This window comes from Ornithodoros turicata, chromosome 2, assembly GCF_037126465.1.
Source record: "Ornithodoros turicata isolate Travis chromosome 2, ASM3712646v1, whole genome shotgun sequence".
Taxonomy (NCBI): Eukaryota; Metazoa; Arthropoda; class Arachnida; order Ixodida; family Argasidae; genus Ornithodoros; species Ornithodoros turicata.
In genome coordinates, this window is record NC_088202.1 from 29,362,389 (window position 1) to 29,377,674 (window position 15,286).

At 47.5% G+C, this 15,286-nt stretch overlaps 1 protein-coding gene across 1 annotated transcript; it reads right to left on the reverse strand.

The window, feature by feature from the left end:
• Nucleotides 1–1,278: 1,278 nt before the first annotated feature.
• LOC135383282 (ovalbumin-like) lies at nucleotides 1,279–14,378 on the reverse strand. Its single transcript, XM_064612804.1, has 6 exons — nucleotides 14,297–14,378; nucleotides 12,037–12,335; nucleotides 7,585–7,816; nucleotides 5,382–5,653; nucleotides 1,868–2,030; nucleotides 1,279–1,664 (listed from the first exon to the last, which is right to left on the reverse strand). The coding sequence occupies exons 2-6, from the start codon at nucleotides 12,321–12,323 to the stop codon at nucleotides 1,467–1,469; spliced, it is 1,152 nt and encodes a 383-aa protein (XP_064468874.1). The 5' UTR covers nucleotides 12,324–12,335; nucleotides 14,297–14,378; the 3' UTR covers nucleotides 1,279–1,466.
• Nucleotides 14,379–15,286: the final 908 nt, after the last annotated feature.

Consider the following 15,286-nt stretch of genomic DNA (forward strand, 5'->3'; position numbering starts at 1 on the left):
GCCGAACAGACCCAAGACATTATCGCCGACACCGTCGTCCACACGACACGTTCCTCCACTCGTGGGTCGCTCGCTTTGGGACTCCAGTGGTTATCACCACCGATAGAGGCAGGCAGTTTACGTCCCACCTTTTCGCCGACGTATGCCGCCTTCCTGGGCGCTCGCCACCTACAGACGACGGCCTACCATCCCAGTGCTAATGGCATAGTCGAACGTCTTCATTGAACTGAAGAATGCGCTTCGCACTGACCCCACTGGCCGCTGGGTGGAGCGTCTACCCTTTGCACTTTTGGGCATCCGAGTGGCCATCAGGTCCAACTTTCCTGTTTCACCCGCAAGTCTCGTCTTTGCGACGCCCCTACGACTTCCGGGACAGTTTTTCGACAGCGGCAAGTCACAGCAGCCAGCCCCGGACCCCTTGCTATTCGCTGCTCGCCTGCAGGCCTACTGTGCGAATCTCCGTCCGCCCCCAACTCGCTCATCGTCACCCCCAACCTTCATCCACCAAGAACTGGCCACGTCCACCCACATCTCCTTGCGCCACGACGCCACCCGTAGACCTCTCCAGCCTCCGTACGACGGCCCGTACTTCGTCCACGCCCGCCAAGGCAAGACTGTGACCATCCAACTGCCGAACCGCCGAGAGGTTGTATCCATCGACAGGGTGAAGCCGGCCTTCCTCCTGCCGGACGCCTCGGCTCCACCGTCACGCATGCCCCTGCCAAAACCTTCAGCACCTTCACCTGCAGCACCTTCGCCGAGAAGGGTCCGCTGGGAGTCCGGCCCGCTTTCAGTGCGACTCGTGCCGTCGCGGCCTTCGATCCAGCGGGTGGGGGGGGGTGGGGGGGGCTTGTAGCGGCCTGTGCGTAGCCGACGATGATGTCACCAGGCGCGTGTTGCCCACGCCCTTCTGCACCAGCCACCCAGTCATTCTCATTCTTTTTCCCAGCTCTTCGCCAGTAAACAGCCTAGTCCCGCCTCACGCCTCCGGTCTCCTTCACTCTCGGCCTAACAACATAAATAAAAAAAGCCTCGAATTCGACCAACTCAGGGAAAAAGTGCTGACGCCAGGAATTGAACTTCGGCCTTCTCATTTCCGGCCAGAAAACAATGGACAACAAATGGTCGGTATAGCAGTAGCATATCTGACCGGAAATCAGAAGACCCAGGTTATATTCCTGGGCGTCACCACAGTTTCCAGGAGTTGCTTGAAATAGTAACCTTCCTGCACGATTGCTACGACCGTTTTACTACGAACCACACGGGCGATAGCATAACTATAGTTTGAGCTTTATTTGGGTAAGTGTTTCGACACTAACACCGTTTGTGCGTGATGAATACATACATCATATGTAATTTTAATCGTCCGTTTGAGAATACATTCCAAACATCTGAAAGAATAGGAAGCAATTACGCGGTCTTCACGCGTATGCCGGCACGAGCTGCAGTATACGTTTTACAAAATTTCATTGGCTGGTTGTCGCAGCCTGGTTGGAGGTAGCGGCCACTGGAATGCTCTTGACCGCGCCAAGGAGTAAGATATAGCGGTCGCGTGCTCGCTGTAGCACAAACAGGAAAGGTCGACACAGTAAGAATTCCAGCGGAGCAGGCGACAGAGGCTGCGTCGCTGTGGCATCGGGGCTCTCCGCCAATACGAAGGTAGCCTGGCAAGATTTAAAGGTCAACGATGAATTTCGCCGTGAAAAGAAAGTACGCAATGGCAAGTATAGGTATGTGAGAGGGCGTTTTTTCAAATAAACGTTCGTCTATAGCTCAACCGTGCGCACTGAACACCATTCTCTAGCTAGGCGTACCCTGGGGATACCCATGACCATGTGATCATTTGCTCATTATTGAAGCTACGTACCCTGTGCAAGACATCGGTGAGACGCAGTCCACCTGAGGGAGCGGCGACGGTGAAGTCTGCGCCGTCCATGAATGCGTGCTTTACTCCGGTCTTGACGAGTGACCGGTTGAGGATAACTTCTTGCGTCAGGGTCATTACGGGCAGCTCTACATACACCTGCTTCCTAAAATATATACTCCCGATGAGCAAAGCAGAACAAGGCAAGACGGCTAATGTATACATGAAAAAGGGCTAGTTCTTGGAGCTTGAGTACACGGAGGAAGACAGGTACGTAAACGAAGTGGACAGGACACTCCGTTCTGTTTACCTGTCTTCTTCCTGTGCTTCCTCAAACTCAAGGGAATGATGCCTTTTGTGTAGATCATTCCCATACCTTCCATCTACTTTACAATTACTAGGACGGATGGAGCTTGAATTTGGCGTTTAGTTTGGCATTGAGAATACCACACGACTCACGCACACATAACGGACTTGGCGAGTAACATCGATACTCCATATAGACTATGACCTATGATAACCAGTATCAGTTGTCCATCCGTCGCTTTCATTCAGCTTTCCGTTATTCGTTCATCTCCAACTTTAATCCCAGGCGGCGTTTGAACTCCATCCCGTTGTTTCAGCAACGGCGTTACCAAAACGAACTAACGGAACCCGCTACTCCACCAACAAGTAGCGCAACACTACGTAGCGCAAATTTGAAAACTAACGCGATATCCCTACCGCTGTCAAATAAAACTAACTACTATCCCGCTGCTTTCCCGTTACTATGTGCCCTTATCTACTAAGTAACACCTCACCGTATCATCTCGTTGCCCCCCCCCCCCCCCCGAATGCGTATAAAGATGGTGGATGTGTTCCCGCACGTAGCCAGGATATATTATTTCACGTTGAACTTGAGCTTGAGGTGATGCGCATTTAAGGCAATTCAATGCACATAGCGCGTATGTGCATTTAATAATCTTCCCGTCAGAATATTTCGAACACAGAACTGTTTTTCTGCGATGACAGTGTTGCGCTCAACATGCCCGTGAATCCTAAAGCCAAATTGTTTTCCGTCTGCTTGTACTGTTGACGGATGAGATGAGGTTTTCATGTGTTGCCCAACTGCCACCATAAGCGATCACTCACAGAGTCGCTGACCCCGCCGGCATGACACCCCTCTCTCCCATCGCGCTGTTATATCCTATGACTATGCAAAGATAGACGAATGCTCACCTGAAAATATTTTTATTGACCGAATTCAACGAATTCACGGTGTTATATTACAGATGTGCGGCAAACATGTTCGAAGAAGGCAAAGCGAACAATAGTTGCTCTACTTTAGAATATCGAAAATGTTTTTACACTCACTTCGTCTTACAGACTTACACTATGTACGCAGCTGAAGCCCGTATCTTTTCATGGTATTTTTATCAGGGCTTCGTCACACATAATTAAAGAATACAACGACGGTCCATTTGTCTGAGCTTGCTAAGACTAAGCTCTAAGCTATTTCTAAGCTTGCTGTACGTAATCACCGTTCTATACCCTTAAGGCTCATAACACATCAGTCTTACTTTGTCATTAATTCTTAAAAAATACTAGCACAAACACTATAGAATTAAACAGCCAACGCAACATCACGGTGTCCAAGCCGATCCGAGAACATATACACATTAAGTCTGCTCCCGTCTTGAACATTCCGCCGAAGTGGGATGTTTTAAACATGTTTTCTCCAGTTCTTCTTCTTCTTCTTTTTATGCTTCTGCACTCAGGTAATGATGTTATTTAATAGAGATGGGACGAATCCAGAATTTCACGAATCCGAATCCAAGGAAGGTTCTGCGAATCCTCGAATCTTACGAAACTCGAATCTTTCGAATCATTTCATTAAAAAAAAGCTTAAAGATTCGAAAGATTGCATTCGCCGTTTCGCCACTCGGATTCGGATTCGCGAATCTCGAATCCCTGCCTATAGGATTCGAGGATTTCCGAATTCGGTTGGTCCATCCCTATTATTTAATGTATTGTTTCCATGCATCTTCTCTAGGAAGGTCAATGCTGAAGGTATCACTCAGCACGAAAACTAAGTTAGTGCGCCCGGACGATGCCTAGTTAAGTTTCGAGAAGTAGGGAACTTCTCCCTCTCGCTTTAAATGGGCTATCCTACCCGGGAGCTATCCCATCCAGCTTTGCTCTTGGGTGCTCCTATTCCGTTTTGCGGTACTAAACCTTCCTCAGAGGTAGCGATATATCACAGTGTTAAAAGAATAATATCGTTCTGTCTTCTGACTCCTTGAAAACAGCAGCCTTGTAGCTTTTTCGGGACAATCAGTGCAAAGTGTACACTGACCAGTACAAGGCGTACAGGTACCATTTTCGACAAACCAAGAGGGAAAACGATAAAATTCAGAATGTCTGGTTAGGAAAGTGTGCAGACCGGTACGAGCATACCGAGTTCTGTAAAAGTTACCGAGACCCAAATGTAATTCCGTTAACAGGTGAAACGTAATTCAGTTACTTTTGAGCTACATCAGGAGGTATCCATAGGAAGTAATCTCCTGAATTCATGAAAGAACAGCATTAGCCGCAAATATTTAAAAATAAACAGTCTTCGTGCTGCAGCTCCTGTAGTGAGGAGACTACAATAGAGTAATGTTCAGGACTTCAAGGAGTAATGTTGCCGGACTCATTGCATATTGCGCACCTGATGACGTCACACCTCTCAAAACCAATAATTATTTACTTCTTACTTATTATGATACTTCGCCTTGTAATTAGTCACCGCACAGCCCTGGTGGTGAATTTCTCTAGTATGTTTGAGGTCGCTATTCTGTCGCATAGCTAATGCGAGGGGACAACATCCAATTACGCCTTTCTGCTTATTTCACTCCATCTGGTGCTTAAAATGCGCCACGCCTTGGGGTGCTCGTATGCTGAAAAACCAGCTCCCGTGGCATAGTGGTTAAGATTATCGCTTTCCACACCGAGACGGTGAGGTGACACGGGTTCGAATCCTGTCATCGGCTGTCCTGTCTGAGGTTTTCCCTGGGTTTTCCGAATACTTTCTAGACGTATATCGGCACAGTTCCCCCTGAAGTCGGCCTAGGAGGCATACTGCCCCCCCCCCTCCTTCCTGCTGCCCTCTCTCCGCCATGAAAGACGATGTGACGAGAGACGACGGGCGGTGGAAGTAGACGCGCATTTCCGCCGCCCCGTCAGCGCGCACGATTTTCATGTTCCCACCACAGTGGCATTCCGTCGTCCAAACGAAAAATCAGGAGATGTGGCCTTCCTGTATCACCTCATTGGTCGCCAGCTGTCGTTCTCGGCAGCTCTCGCCGACATCGTGAAAGAAGGTCGGCATGACAGTTTTTTTGGCTCGACGTCTCTCCTCCCCCGACTCCGGAAATGCGCGTCTATATCCGCTGCCCGCTCACGACGCCGCGTCGGACGTCGCCAAGTGAGAACTGGCCCTAACACGAAAAAAAAAAAAAAAAAAAAAACGTATGCTGAAAAGTGTTCGTTATCTTACCTCTCTAGTTTTCCGATGATATCGGTGAGCATCTGCGGAGTGAGCGCCGTCCGATACTCTTGAAGCGATAAATGGCTGTCGGGCAAGAACAGCAGGAGAGTAATGTCCTTGTTGCGGTACGGAAGCTCTATTACTTTCGCTGCTGCTGGAGCATTTAGTTCCGCGTACAGGAACTCTCCCGTTGCACCTATCATGTCGACCTCTGACGGTGCCGATATCTTTGCCAAGAACGTCTTCTTTCCTATGGCTTTGAAAGGGTGGTCGAAGTAGCCCTGTTCAACAAATGCCGGCACATGTGACGTTCGACTTATAAAATGGCAAGACGTGACATTTGGGATTGATTGAAATTCAGCCTAATTTATTCCCAAACAGAACAAAGCAGTCCCCTGGATGTCCCGATGACATGTTGGGAGATCGGGATGTCCGTCGGATGTGGTCTGTTTGACGGGTGGACGTCTACAGGATAAGATCTAAGTGGCCGCAATTTCGGGATCTTCTGGATATGCTAATATGATCCTGCAAGTTCGTCCAAGGGATATGTTTGGGACGCTACTTCTGCATGTAGCTACAGTGAACTGAACTTTTTTGTTTAGAAGTAGCCACATGTTCGCGATAGACATCGCCAGTTTTTTTTTTTTTTTCTGCCTGTTTTAAAATCCTGGCCACCACACATTTCATTTTCTGTTACTTCTCTTTGTTCGATGTGCCGTGTGTAGATGTTTCCGTGATACTTTCGTGCGCGTTTAAACCATCTGGAGGGCACAATTAATCCGCAGACCGACCCATGTGGCGTCGCTCATATTCATACTTGACTCGCGACGTAAAGCCACGAATTAGCATTGTTTGCTTGTTGCTCGCATTTCCCACAACGGACAATGAGTGCAGCACTTGGGAGTGCAAAGAAAAAAGAAATAAATAAAAAGGGAGAGAGAGGCCACTAAGCCCAAACAGCTCTCAAAGAAAGGCAACATCATTTGTTTCCTGAGGAAGGACAGATAGAATTATTGGTTGTCTCGCGAGGTTCCACAAATTCGAGAGTCCTGTTTGCATGTGAGTCACAGGCAAACTACCAAACAGTACACAAATAGCACTGAAAGGAGCAATTACTATGCGTATTAACTCACCATTAAGATAACATTTGTGCTTAATACGGCTTTTGGTTTGAGACATTCAGTTCACTGAAAATCATTGAAATGAACTTGCGCATTGCCACACGATCCCGCGTTTCTCTGTCGTTCGCAACAAATGCTCCATCCGGTGAGGGACCTGATTCGGATAAATCCTTGAAACGCCCGCGGCGGCACATCCTGTGGGATATACGCCCAGGACGTCCATCCATAAATCACCCAGAGATGTTCAGCGGACATCTATTTCCGGATATGGACATTAAGATCCAATTCAGACCTCCACAGCAGAGAGTGATCTGTCTGGGACCGCTTAAGTATTACACCATGCAAGTAGAATTTTACTACATAACCACGTTGAAGATCAACCCTTATCACTCCTGATTGGCGCGAGGCATAAGCCCTTTTGTGACGATTACTGTAACTACGTAAGTCCTGGCACACACACACGCACATGACCACATATGGTTAAGCATTGAACACTGTGATAGCATTATCAACTATGATTTCTCGAGAGAGCAGTGCGTGGCCTTTTCCTTGACTAAAGCGTCCCAAAGAGGCGTACCTTCCAGTCTTCAACGTTCCGGACACGACGATACCTTTCAATTTGATGATTTGCTAGATTCGTGTCATGCGGTGAAGTTCTGTTCCAGCGTACTACAAAAACGTCATGAGCAATCAGCAATGCAACGACCCTAAATTGGGCGAGGATTTGGAAAGCTGTACTTTACATTTTCAGCGACAAACTAATCGAGTTTCATTGCGGAAGGTCACCCTACAACGGTGCAGTTCGTGTGTGCAGTTAAAGTGGACCAGAACGATCCCCAAGAGTACGTTGGATACTTGACCGCTCCTTCTTTGTACTTTGAAGCTACCCGCTTCTACTGTAATGCTTACAAATTATACATCGCGAATGGACAAACTCGCTGGCCCGTAGTATGCACAAAGTTCTGCTGGCTAGTGGTACCTGTATATAACACCGGTTCTTTGTCATGCACGTATTTGGGTCCATAAAGGAACATTGCAATTACTCATTTTGAACCGTATATATATTCGGCTGTGTAGGTTATACGTATTACCTTGAAGTAGAAAGCAGAGACCATCACAATCTTCGCAGATGAATCGATAGTTCCAGGGGGAATGACACAGTCCACACGCCCTTGGGTGGCTTTTAAAACCCAAGAGTTCGCGAGTGCTGCAACAGCCTCAGGGTCCGCACGAAACGACACCTGCTCCACGCCACACCGGTACTTGCTCTCCACCAATTTCGTCCAGGACTCGTTCAGGTGGGCAGCTTTGTCCACAAACATTCTGCAGCGAGAGACGGATCGTATTTTAGTATAAATTCATTTCGCCACTTTCATAGTAAAACCCAGGGAACCGAAATGGTGATAGGCTATTTTGTGTGAACCGAGTTCAGACACTAGAAGAATTTTCTACACTGCAAGAATAGAAGTTTACCGAAAACAAGGTCGATAACAGTGCAAGTTCTGCAGCAAGTACTGCACAACTTTCTGCAGCGAGGGACGGACGGAGTATAAATGAATTTCGCAAATTTAATAACAAACTCCACGGTACTGAAATGTCACTGGTAAGCTATTTTGTGTGAACTGATTTCAGACACTATAGGATATCTTTGTGCACTGTACGACTAATAGTTTGCCGAAAAGAAGGCCGATAACAGTACCGTCCTGTGCAATGGGTGGCCCTCAGCATGTTATGTCATCACCACGCCCACCACCACCGCTTATAGTAACCAAGGCAAACAGATAACCCAAGAGTTACCTTCCGTTACATTCTTAAAACAAAACTTCGCTGCATAACACAATGGCGTCGCTCACTTCCCGTTCGCATTTTTTGTGCACTTAGGCAGCTATATTAAAGGGGCACTAACACCACCTCGCGCAACAAAAAATGGCGTTACCTTGAAACCAATACGAAAGGAACGTGGTTCATCCCTTGCGTCATTGGTCATATATGAGCGAAGGAAACTGCAATTTTGATTTGGACAATGCATAGCGTGCTCTCATTGGTCTGCTAAAACGATTTGTCCAATCATCGCGGGAGATCGTTTGAGCAGAGCCACCAGAGGCATCCTCACATTGTCGTACTTCTTCAGAAGAAGAGGGAAGCGTACACAATTTTGCACTTTAGTGTCACAAAAACGCGTGCACCCTGCACTTTCCACAAATCAGGGACCCGATCCCAAAAGAACCATTCCGTTCAATATCATTTTCACAAAAGAGCTCGATTTCGTGAATATCCTGTCCTGTACGTCGCATCGCCGAAAACCTAGCGAGATGAAGCGGATAAACGAGATAACAGATATGACGCGATATTAGAGCGGCAGCTGTTATCTCGTTACCTGCAACCTCGATGTCTCCAACGGGATGTTAAACGGGGCAAACGTCATCCGAAAGCACATTGACTTTGACAAAGAGGGTCTACAGATGCGCGTATGGTTTTACTTGGAAGCAGACGTCATGGGCACAGAAACAGCTCTGTTGCTATAGCTGATTTGGTGCGCTCCTGACGTCAGGCGACGGCACGTGAAAGCCATTTCGGTAGGCCGGGATTTCGCTCTACATCCCCCCAAGAAACTTCACGATTGCCCATTACACAGGAGCTCGTGGCGAATCGCAGCGAAGCGAAGCGATGCATTTATCGCGCGGGATGGAATAACGAAGAGATACAGCCCCACTCTCAAGTGTGAGGTGGTGCTAATGAAAGAGCTCGTCGTTGTCGGCCTCACAGAGGTGGAAAACTCTTAAAAACAGAACTTCAGCATGTAGCACGCTGAAGACCGACCGTTGTACAGAGTACCTTCACCCTTCAAGTGTGGAAAGCGCGGGTCGTACGCCTCTACGTGACAATTAACGTGTCGCGCAAACGGGACATCTCCTTTTGCGGAGCGTGTCGCTTTCTCTCTCCAACCTCCTCTGAGGTTGGACCCACCTGCACCTTAGTTAACATTTTAAAGGCGGAGACTCCGCAGCGAGAGGCGCAAAGCGGACTGAGCGCGCACTTATGCAGTAGCAGTACATAATTGGTACAAAAAAGGCGTACGCCTCCCGTTTTGAACAAATCAGGAACAAGGACCTTGTCATTCGGAATAATGGTTAGATTGATTGATTATGTGTTTAATGGCACAAAGGCAACAAAGGCCACAGAGCGCCAAAACCACGGTGAGTGTGTCGGAAATGATTATGGGAAAGATGAGTAAGTGAGAAAGAGTGTGTGGTTGTTAAAACCCATCTACAGGTATGAGCGATGAGCGATGAGATTGACCAGGATAAGAGAGAGAGGAGGATGACGATAGCAAGCGAGCATGGCAGTTAAAAGCTATCTACAAGTGTGACAATGAGATATTTACTTGAGGAGTTCGGTGATATTGGATAAAAGCGGAGCAATGCTTATCATATACATCTGACTAAGAACCCACACGTGGTCAAAAATTTAATGACGCTATCAAACGGCACAAGAGGGGTGTCACCCAGTAGAAGGGCTGGGTGGAGTGGGACATGGTATCTGTAGAATGCGGTGAAATACTGTTGAGAATAATGGTTAGCTAGGAGCGTGCTATGCGGCGAAGTTCATTTTTAAGCGTGTAGTTGGGAACAAATTATGTTTCAAATGACCTAGGACTTCACACTGCAAAAACAGAACTTCACCGCACAGCGCGCTCTGTGCGCGCTCTGTGCTCTGTAACCTGCGCGGTTCTGGTTCGAGGAGAGATGGGAGGGGGGCGGGGGAGCGTACGCCTTTTTGTAGCAATTTGGATGGGTGTATGGTAATTGAGGCAAAAAGGCCTACGTCTCACTCTCTCATAATAATGATCGTGCGGGGATGTTACGCGTAATGTTTGCCTGCCTCCACTCTCTCATCAAATCAGAAGCGATAACCCATATCATTCGTGGTTGACGTACAGCATGCTATGCGGCGAAGTTCTGTATTTAGTGTTTGTTAGTGTTTTGAAAGTGAGTTTCCCCTATAGGTGGTTTCCAACAACCTGTCAAACTGACGGAAGTTGCAATGTCACATTAATTTACGCTTCCGGTCCGAAGTTCTCCGAAGTCCGAAGTGCGAAGTGCTGGAGTCGTATAGCGTCAGCGTAGCGGATGTTCAACGCAGAATCAGCGCAATTGCACTGATTCTGCGGGAAAGGGACATAAAATGTATGGCAATGTATGGCATAACCTGGGATCCTGCGCTTTTGGAAAAATGTCATCAGCGTAAACACAAATTCAACTAAGGGGTATACGCACTTGTCTCCAAATGCCATGCTGTGTACTTATCATGTTGAATTGTGCGGGCTGTGATAACATTATCAACTCATAATGTGAAAAGAATATCACTGAAGCACAACTTCGTCCCAAACTAAAACGAAACCGACTAGATGGTTACCATCCTCAGAATGCGGCGGATTGCTGTGTAAAATACTGCCCGTACATTCTGTTGTGCCATATCTGAAACGTTGCTTCTTATTTTTGTTATCTGATGCGTCAAATTGACCGGGTTGTAACGGAACATTTCACACAGCAAAAGATCGCGATTTCAACGCGCACGCCAAAACGAAACCGAAACGTGCAGGATGTGTCACGAAATCTAACCTTTGTCATCCGAAAAGTACGTGCCAAGTATTTGTTGTGTGTGCGAAGTACATAACTTCTCTGGGGTGCGGCGTTCCCAGGCGAGCTCATCTTGATTGTCGTTTAAGCCAGAGTTTATGAAACTTTGCTTTACTCCAATTGAGCGAAATTTAGGACGGGAAGTGCGAAGACCCAGCATACGTAACGCCACTTCCCAACTTGAAAACCACCCATTCGAATCGGGCGTGAGATAAGCCACAAAATATTTACACTGAGAACCGGGCTTAACAATAGTCTCACCTATCTTGTAACAGTAAGGATAAGGTGTCCAGCTCCGAGAAAAGGGAACGTACAAGCATTCCGAGATGTTCAGTGTCATCATCTACGTTTGCCATCAGGCTTGTAGTATGTCCGGGTCGGTCGGGTATACGACGGTTTCTCTATCGGCGCGTGTGTTTACAGTTATGTAGGTGACGCAGTAGTCTGCGTACAACCCGTACTGAGGATGACATGCAGGAAGATGGGTCATTGTCGTTTATTAAAAAGAAGAGAGGTCCCAGTACACTGCCTTGAGGAACACTGAGAGTTGGTTTGGATAAAGCGGACCGATGTGGTTGGTGTAGTCCCGTATGCGTAGTTTGATTTGACCCATAATATGTGCATATACCAATGTTTTCAACTCATACTGTACGTCTTGGAAGTAAATTAGTTGGTATAGAAGGCACTTGTCTTGTGTCTTTTCGCCTTGTGCGTGAGTGCGTGCTACGTCTATATTCAGATCAGCTAAAATTCCGCCACCGCGAGAATTTCGTTACGTGTGCACTGTTAGCAGGTGTTGAAATCACACTAATGAAAGTTGCATGAAACATGCTCTGAGGAAACAGAAAGGAAAACTACGCTTCTTCCGTTTTGAAAAAAAAAATATAAAAAAGGCACGCTTACCTCTGCACGAGCGACATAGAAACGTATGGGTTGGGCTTTTCCAGTTGCATGAAGAGCTTGACGGTCACTGCGTGGAGGTGTAGCGCAAGGCCTTCCCGAAGAGGGGCACCCAGGAACTCAGTTTTGGTGTCCCCACAAGCAGCTGTCTGGAGGGCACACAGCTGAGCACCAATAGCAGCAGGGCTGACCAGTGTAGTCTGGCCGCTACGCTCTCCGGCCAGAGAAGAAAACAGCGTGAGGCCGAACTGGGTTAGTGCCTCATATCCACTGTCGCCGACTGCAGTCATTTCCGCTGCGTTCTAAATTGAGAGTGGTTTCAAATTGCACAATACCTCGCATCAAGTCATACATTCGAAATCATATTTTATTATTGCTTCTCTGGGGACTCAGTATTCCATTTCAACAATGGGGTAGGGTATCGCCCCTGCTATCAAACTCCACACTCATCATTATTTAAATAAAGCTGTTTTTGTTGGAACTTAAATGATACGCGCTGCTTACGTAGCTGCAGAGGTTCCGGCGGCGTGACGTCACTCCCTAAGAGGAGGAGTGGGACGGCGGCGCTCTGAGGAGAAAGGCGCCATCCAGACGCGCCGTAATTCTATAGGACGCCCGCACGGCCGCGGCATTCTTTTTCTCAAGGTCGCGCCATCATTGGTTCTTAGGGAGTGACGTTTTATCGTCTTTCCAGAGAGGGAATTCCGGCATACTTTCAACATCCGGCGTTTGCTCTTGTCATGTATTCCATCGAATAACAGTCAAACACGCCAGCATTTCATAGGTTTCTCGACGCGGTGGTCAGTGGTCGAGGAGGTATAAAATGACGCTATGTAGTTTCGCAATCGAGTGGAACGGATGTCACCGTCCCTTCAACGTGCGTTACAAGATACCGACAACATGAAGATTGGACCCCAGGCTATCCACCAGGAGCGAACAGCGGAAACCTTTTAAACGTATCTCAATCCTGCTGAAGCGACGCCGAAAGGAAATGAGTTGTCATTTGCCACAGAAATTTGTCTGCTGTGAACACGCCCTGGCGGTCACCACATGCAGTCCGGCTGCAGAGATGCCTGTTGATGTCAGGCCACGAGTCACCTGATTAGCCCTGCCTTCGTCGTCATGGAGTGTTACATTCTGATGGGTTCGCCGAAGAGTGGAAGGTGTTCTAGGACGTGCGAGGGTTCCGGTGCAAAGAGTACCCACCAAAGACCACGCACGTTACAGGTAAGCTATACAACTTCCCTGTAGCGTGCGCTCGTTATTTTGTGCGCTGTTTGTCATTGTGTAGAACAGGCGTCTGTTTAGGGTGACGTGGAAGTGTGCCCCCAAGCAAGCACGTGCACACAGTGAGAGACGATCCCAAGTGCGAAGCTCAGCACTGGGATGAAGCTATGCAAGAACATTTGTGCGCATCTTGAAAGCGCTACTTTTCGCGTGAATACTCCGAGAAAGTTTCAATAACTGAAGCCACAATGACCGTGAGCATGCAAGTACGTTCCGAATGTTCTGCATATCTGCCCCATATACTTGAGAGGAGATACTGAGTTCGCGATACTGACGGCCCAAACGGGGCAAGATACCAGAGTGACGGCTAACGAGGATGTTTTCGTAATTATGGGTTCGCGCATTCTTTCGCTGAACATACAACTGCATGATGGCTCCGTATGGAACAGCGCAAGTCAGAAGTACGTGTTTGCAAGCGCGGATCTAGAGGGGAAGGAGAGTCCGAATGTCCTGGCCCTCTCCTCAATTTCTGTCTTCACATAATGTTCCATTGACCCTAAGAAGTGTATGTAGCATGTTGTCCAAGGCTGCCCTTCCTCAGAAAAATCCTGAATCCGCCCCAACGAGCTTGTGTATTCCCCGTGCTACAAAAAAGGGTGTGAAAGGGTGGTAATTTCTATAGTTATCACCTAGGTCAACAGAGCGTCTGATAAAAGGTGTAAAAGGGTGGTGAAAGCAATTATCATATATGCAAATTGCTACAAAATGGCGTATGACCGCCTCACTAACCGAATCAGAAGCGGTAACCCTAACATTCGTGGCAGAGAGTGAGGCAGCAGGTAGAACTTTGTAACCTTTTAGGCACAACATATGCGACAACTATTACCTCCTAAAAGGTGTAACTACTCCACCCTTTTTCCTAAGAGTGTACGAACGAAGTAAGTGGGTGCTGGTAGTGCTTTGTTCGGCGCTTCCAAGAAATGCATCGATCTAGTCGTGGACGCGAGAAAAGGATAGTGCCTTCAGAGTAACTTACCAATACAGGCTTTTCTTCCCTGGGAAGTGTGAAAGATTCTGTGTCTAACGTGGCTTCCCCTTCCTCCTCATCTTCTGCAGGAGGTCTCTCGTGCAATGTAAACTACACGCAGCATGTAGTTCTGCCATTCCTTCGTTTTCCCAGCTCAGCAGTGTCCCTCACAAAACGGTACAGGTGTAGCGGCTCTGCAGCTGGCAAGCGGTGGTCGTATGCTGTGCCCATGTTACCAGCTCAGTATCGTGACCAACCCTGGTCCTTCACATTCATCGGGTGTAGTTCGTTATCGGGAAGTAATGTAGTTGTTCCCGAGGTGCGTATTCCTCTTCTGTGCTAGTTTACTTTCACCAATCCTGCGTCCTCTAGAAACCAGCCGGTTTGGAGCATAGCGAATACATTGCACATGTTACGTTGGCAGCTTTCCCATCCGATTACATCACATTCATCATCATCATCATTCATTATCCTCGCCTCATCAATCAACGGTCAAACGTTTCACCAACAGTTCTGCACATACAGTTCCGAAGGAGATTCAATCCTAGTAAATTTCGAAGTGATTTGGCATCGGAGCTTAAACTTATAATGCTAAACGTGCGAATCCCATGTTCAACACAATTGAGATGGTTGTATTGCGAAGAGCAGACGAGACGTTACTCCCTACTCACAGCATGATCCATGCAAATAGAGCATGCACCAGTAACCTTGACGTCATGGATAACGTTTTTGTGACGTCATGTAGCCTGATTGCGCAGCGCCTGGAAACTGTAACGCGGAGTAAGGGCAAAATACAGTCCAAAGATTTGCTTCTCTGCTTTTGCAGAATTTAATAACCTAGCCATACGGCAAACTTAATCCATTGAACGGAATGGCAGTAACTTTACCTCCTAATCAACCATCATCTCGAATGACATCGGTTTTTCTTCTGATTTGTTGAAAACGGGGGGAGTACGCCTTTTCTGTGACAATTATGCAGGACATAATTGTAACAGAAAG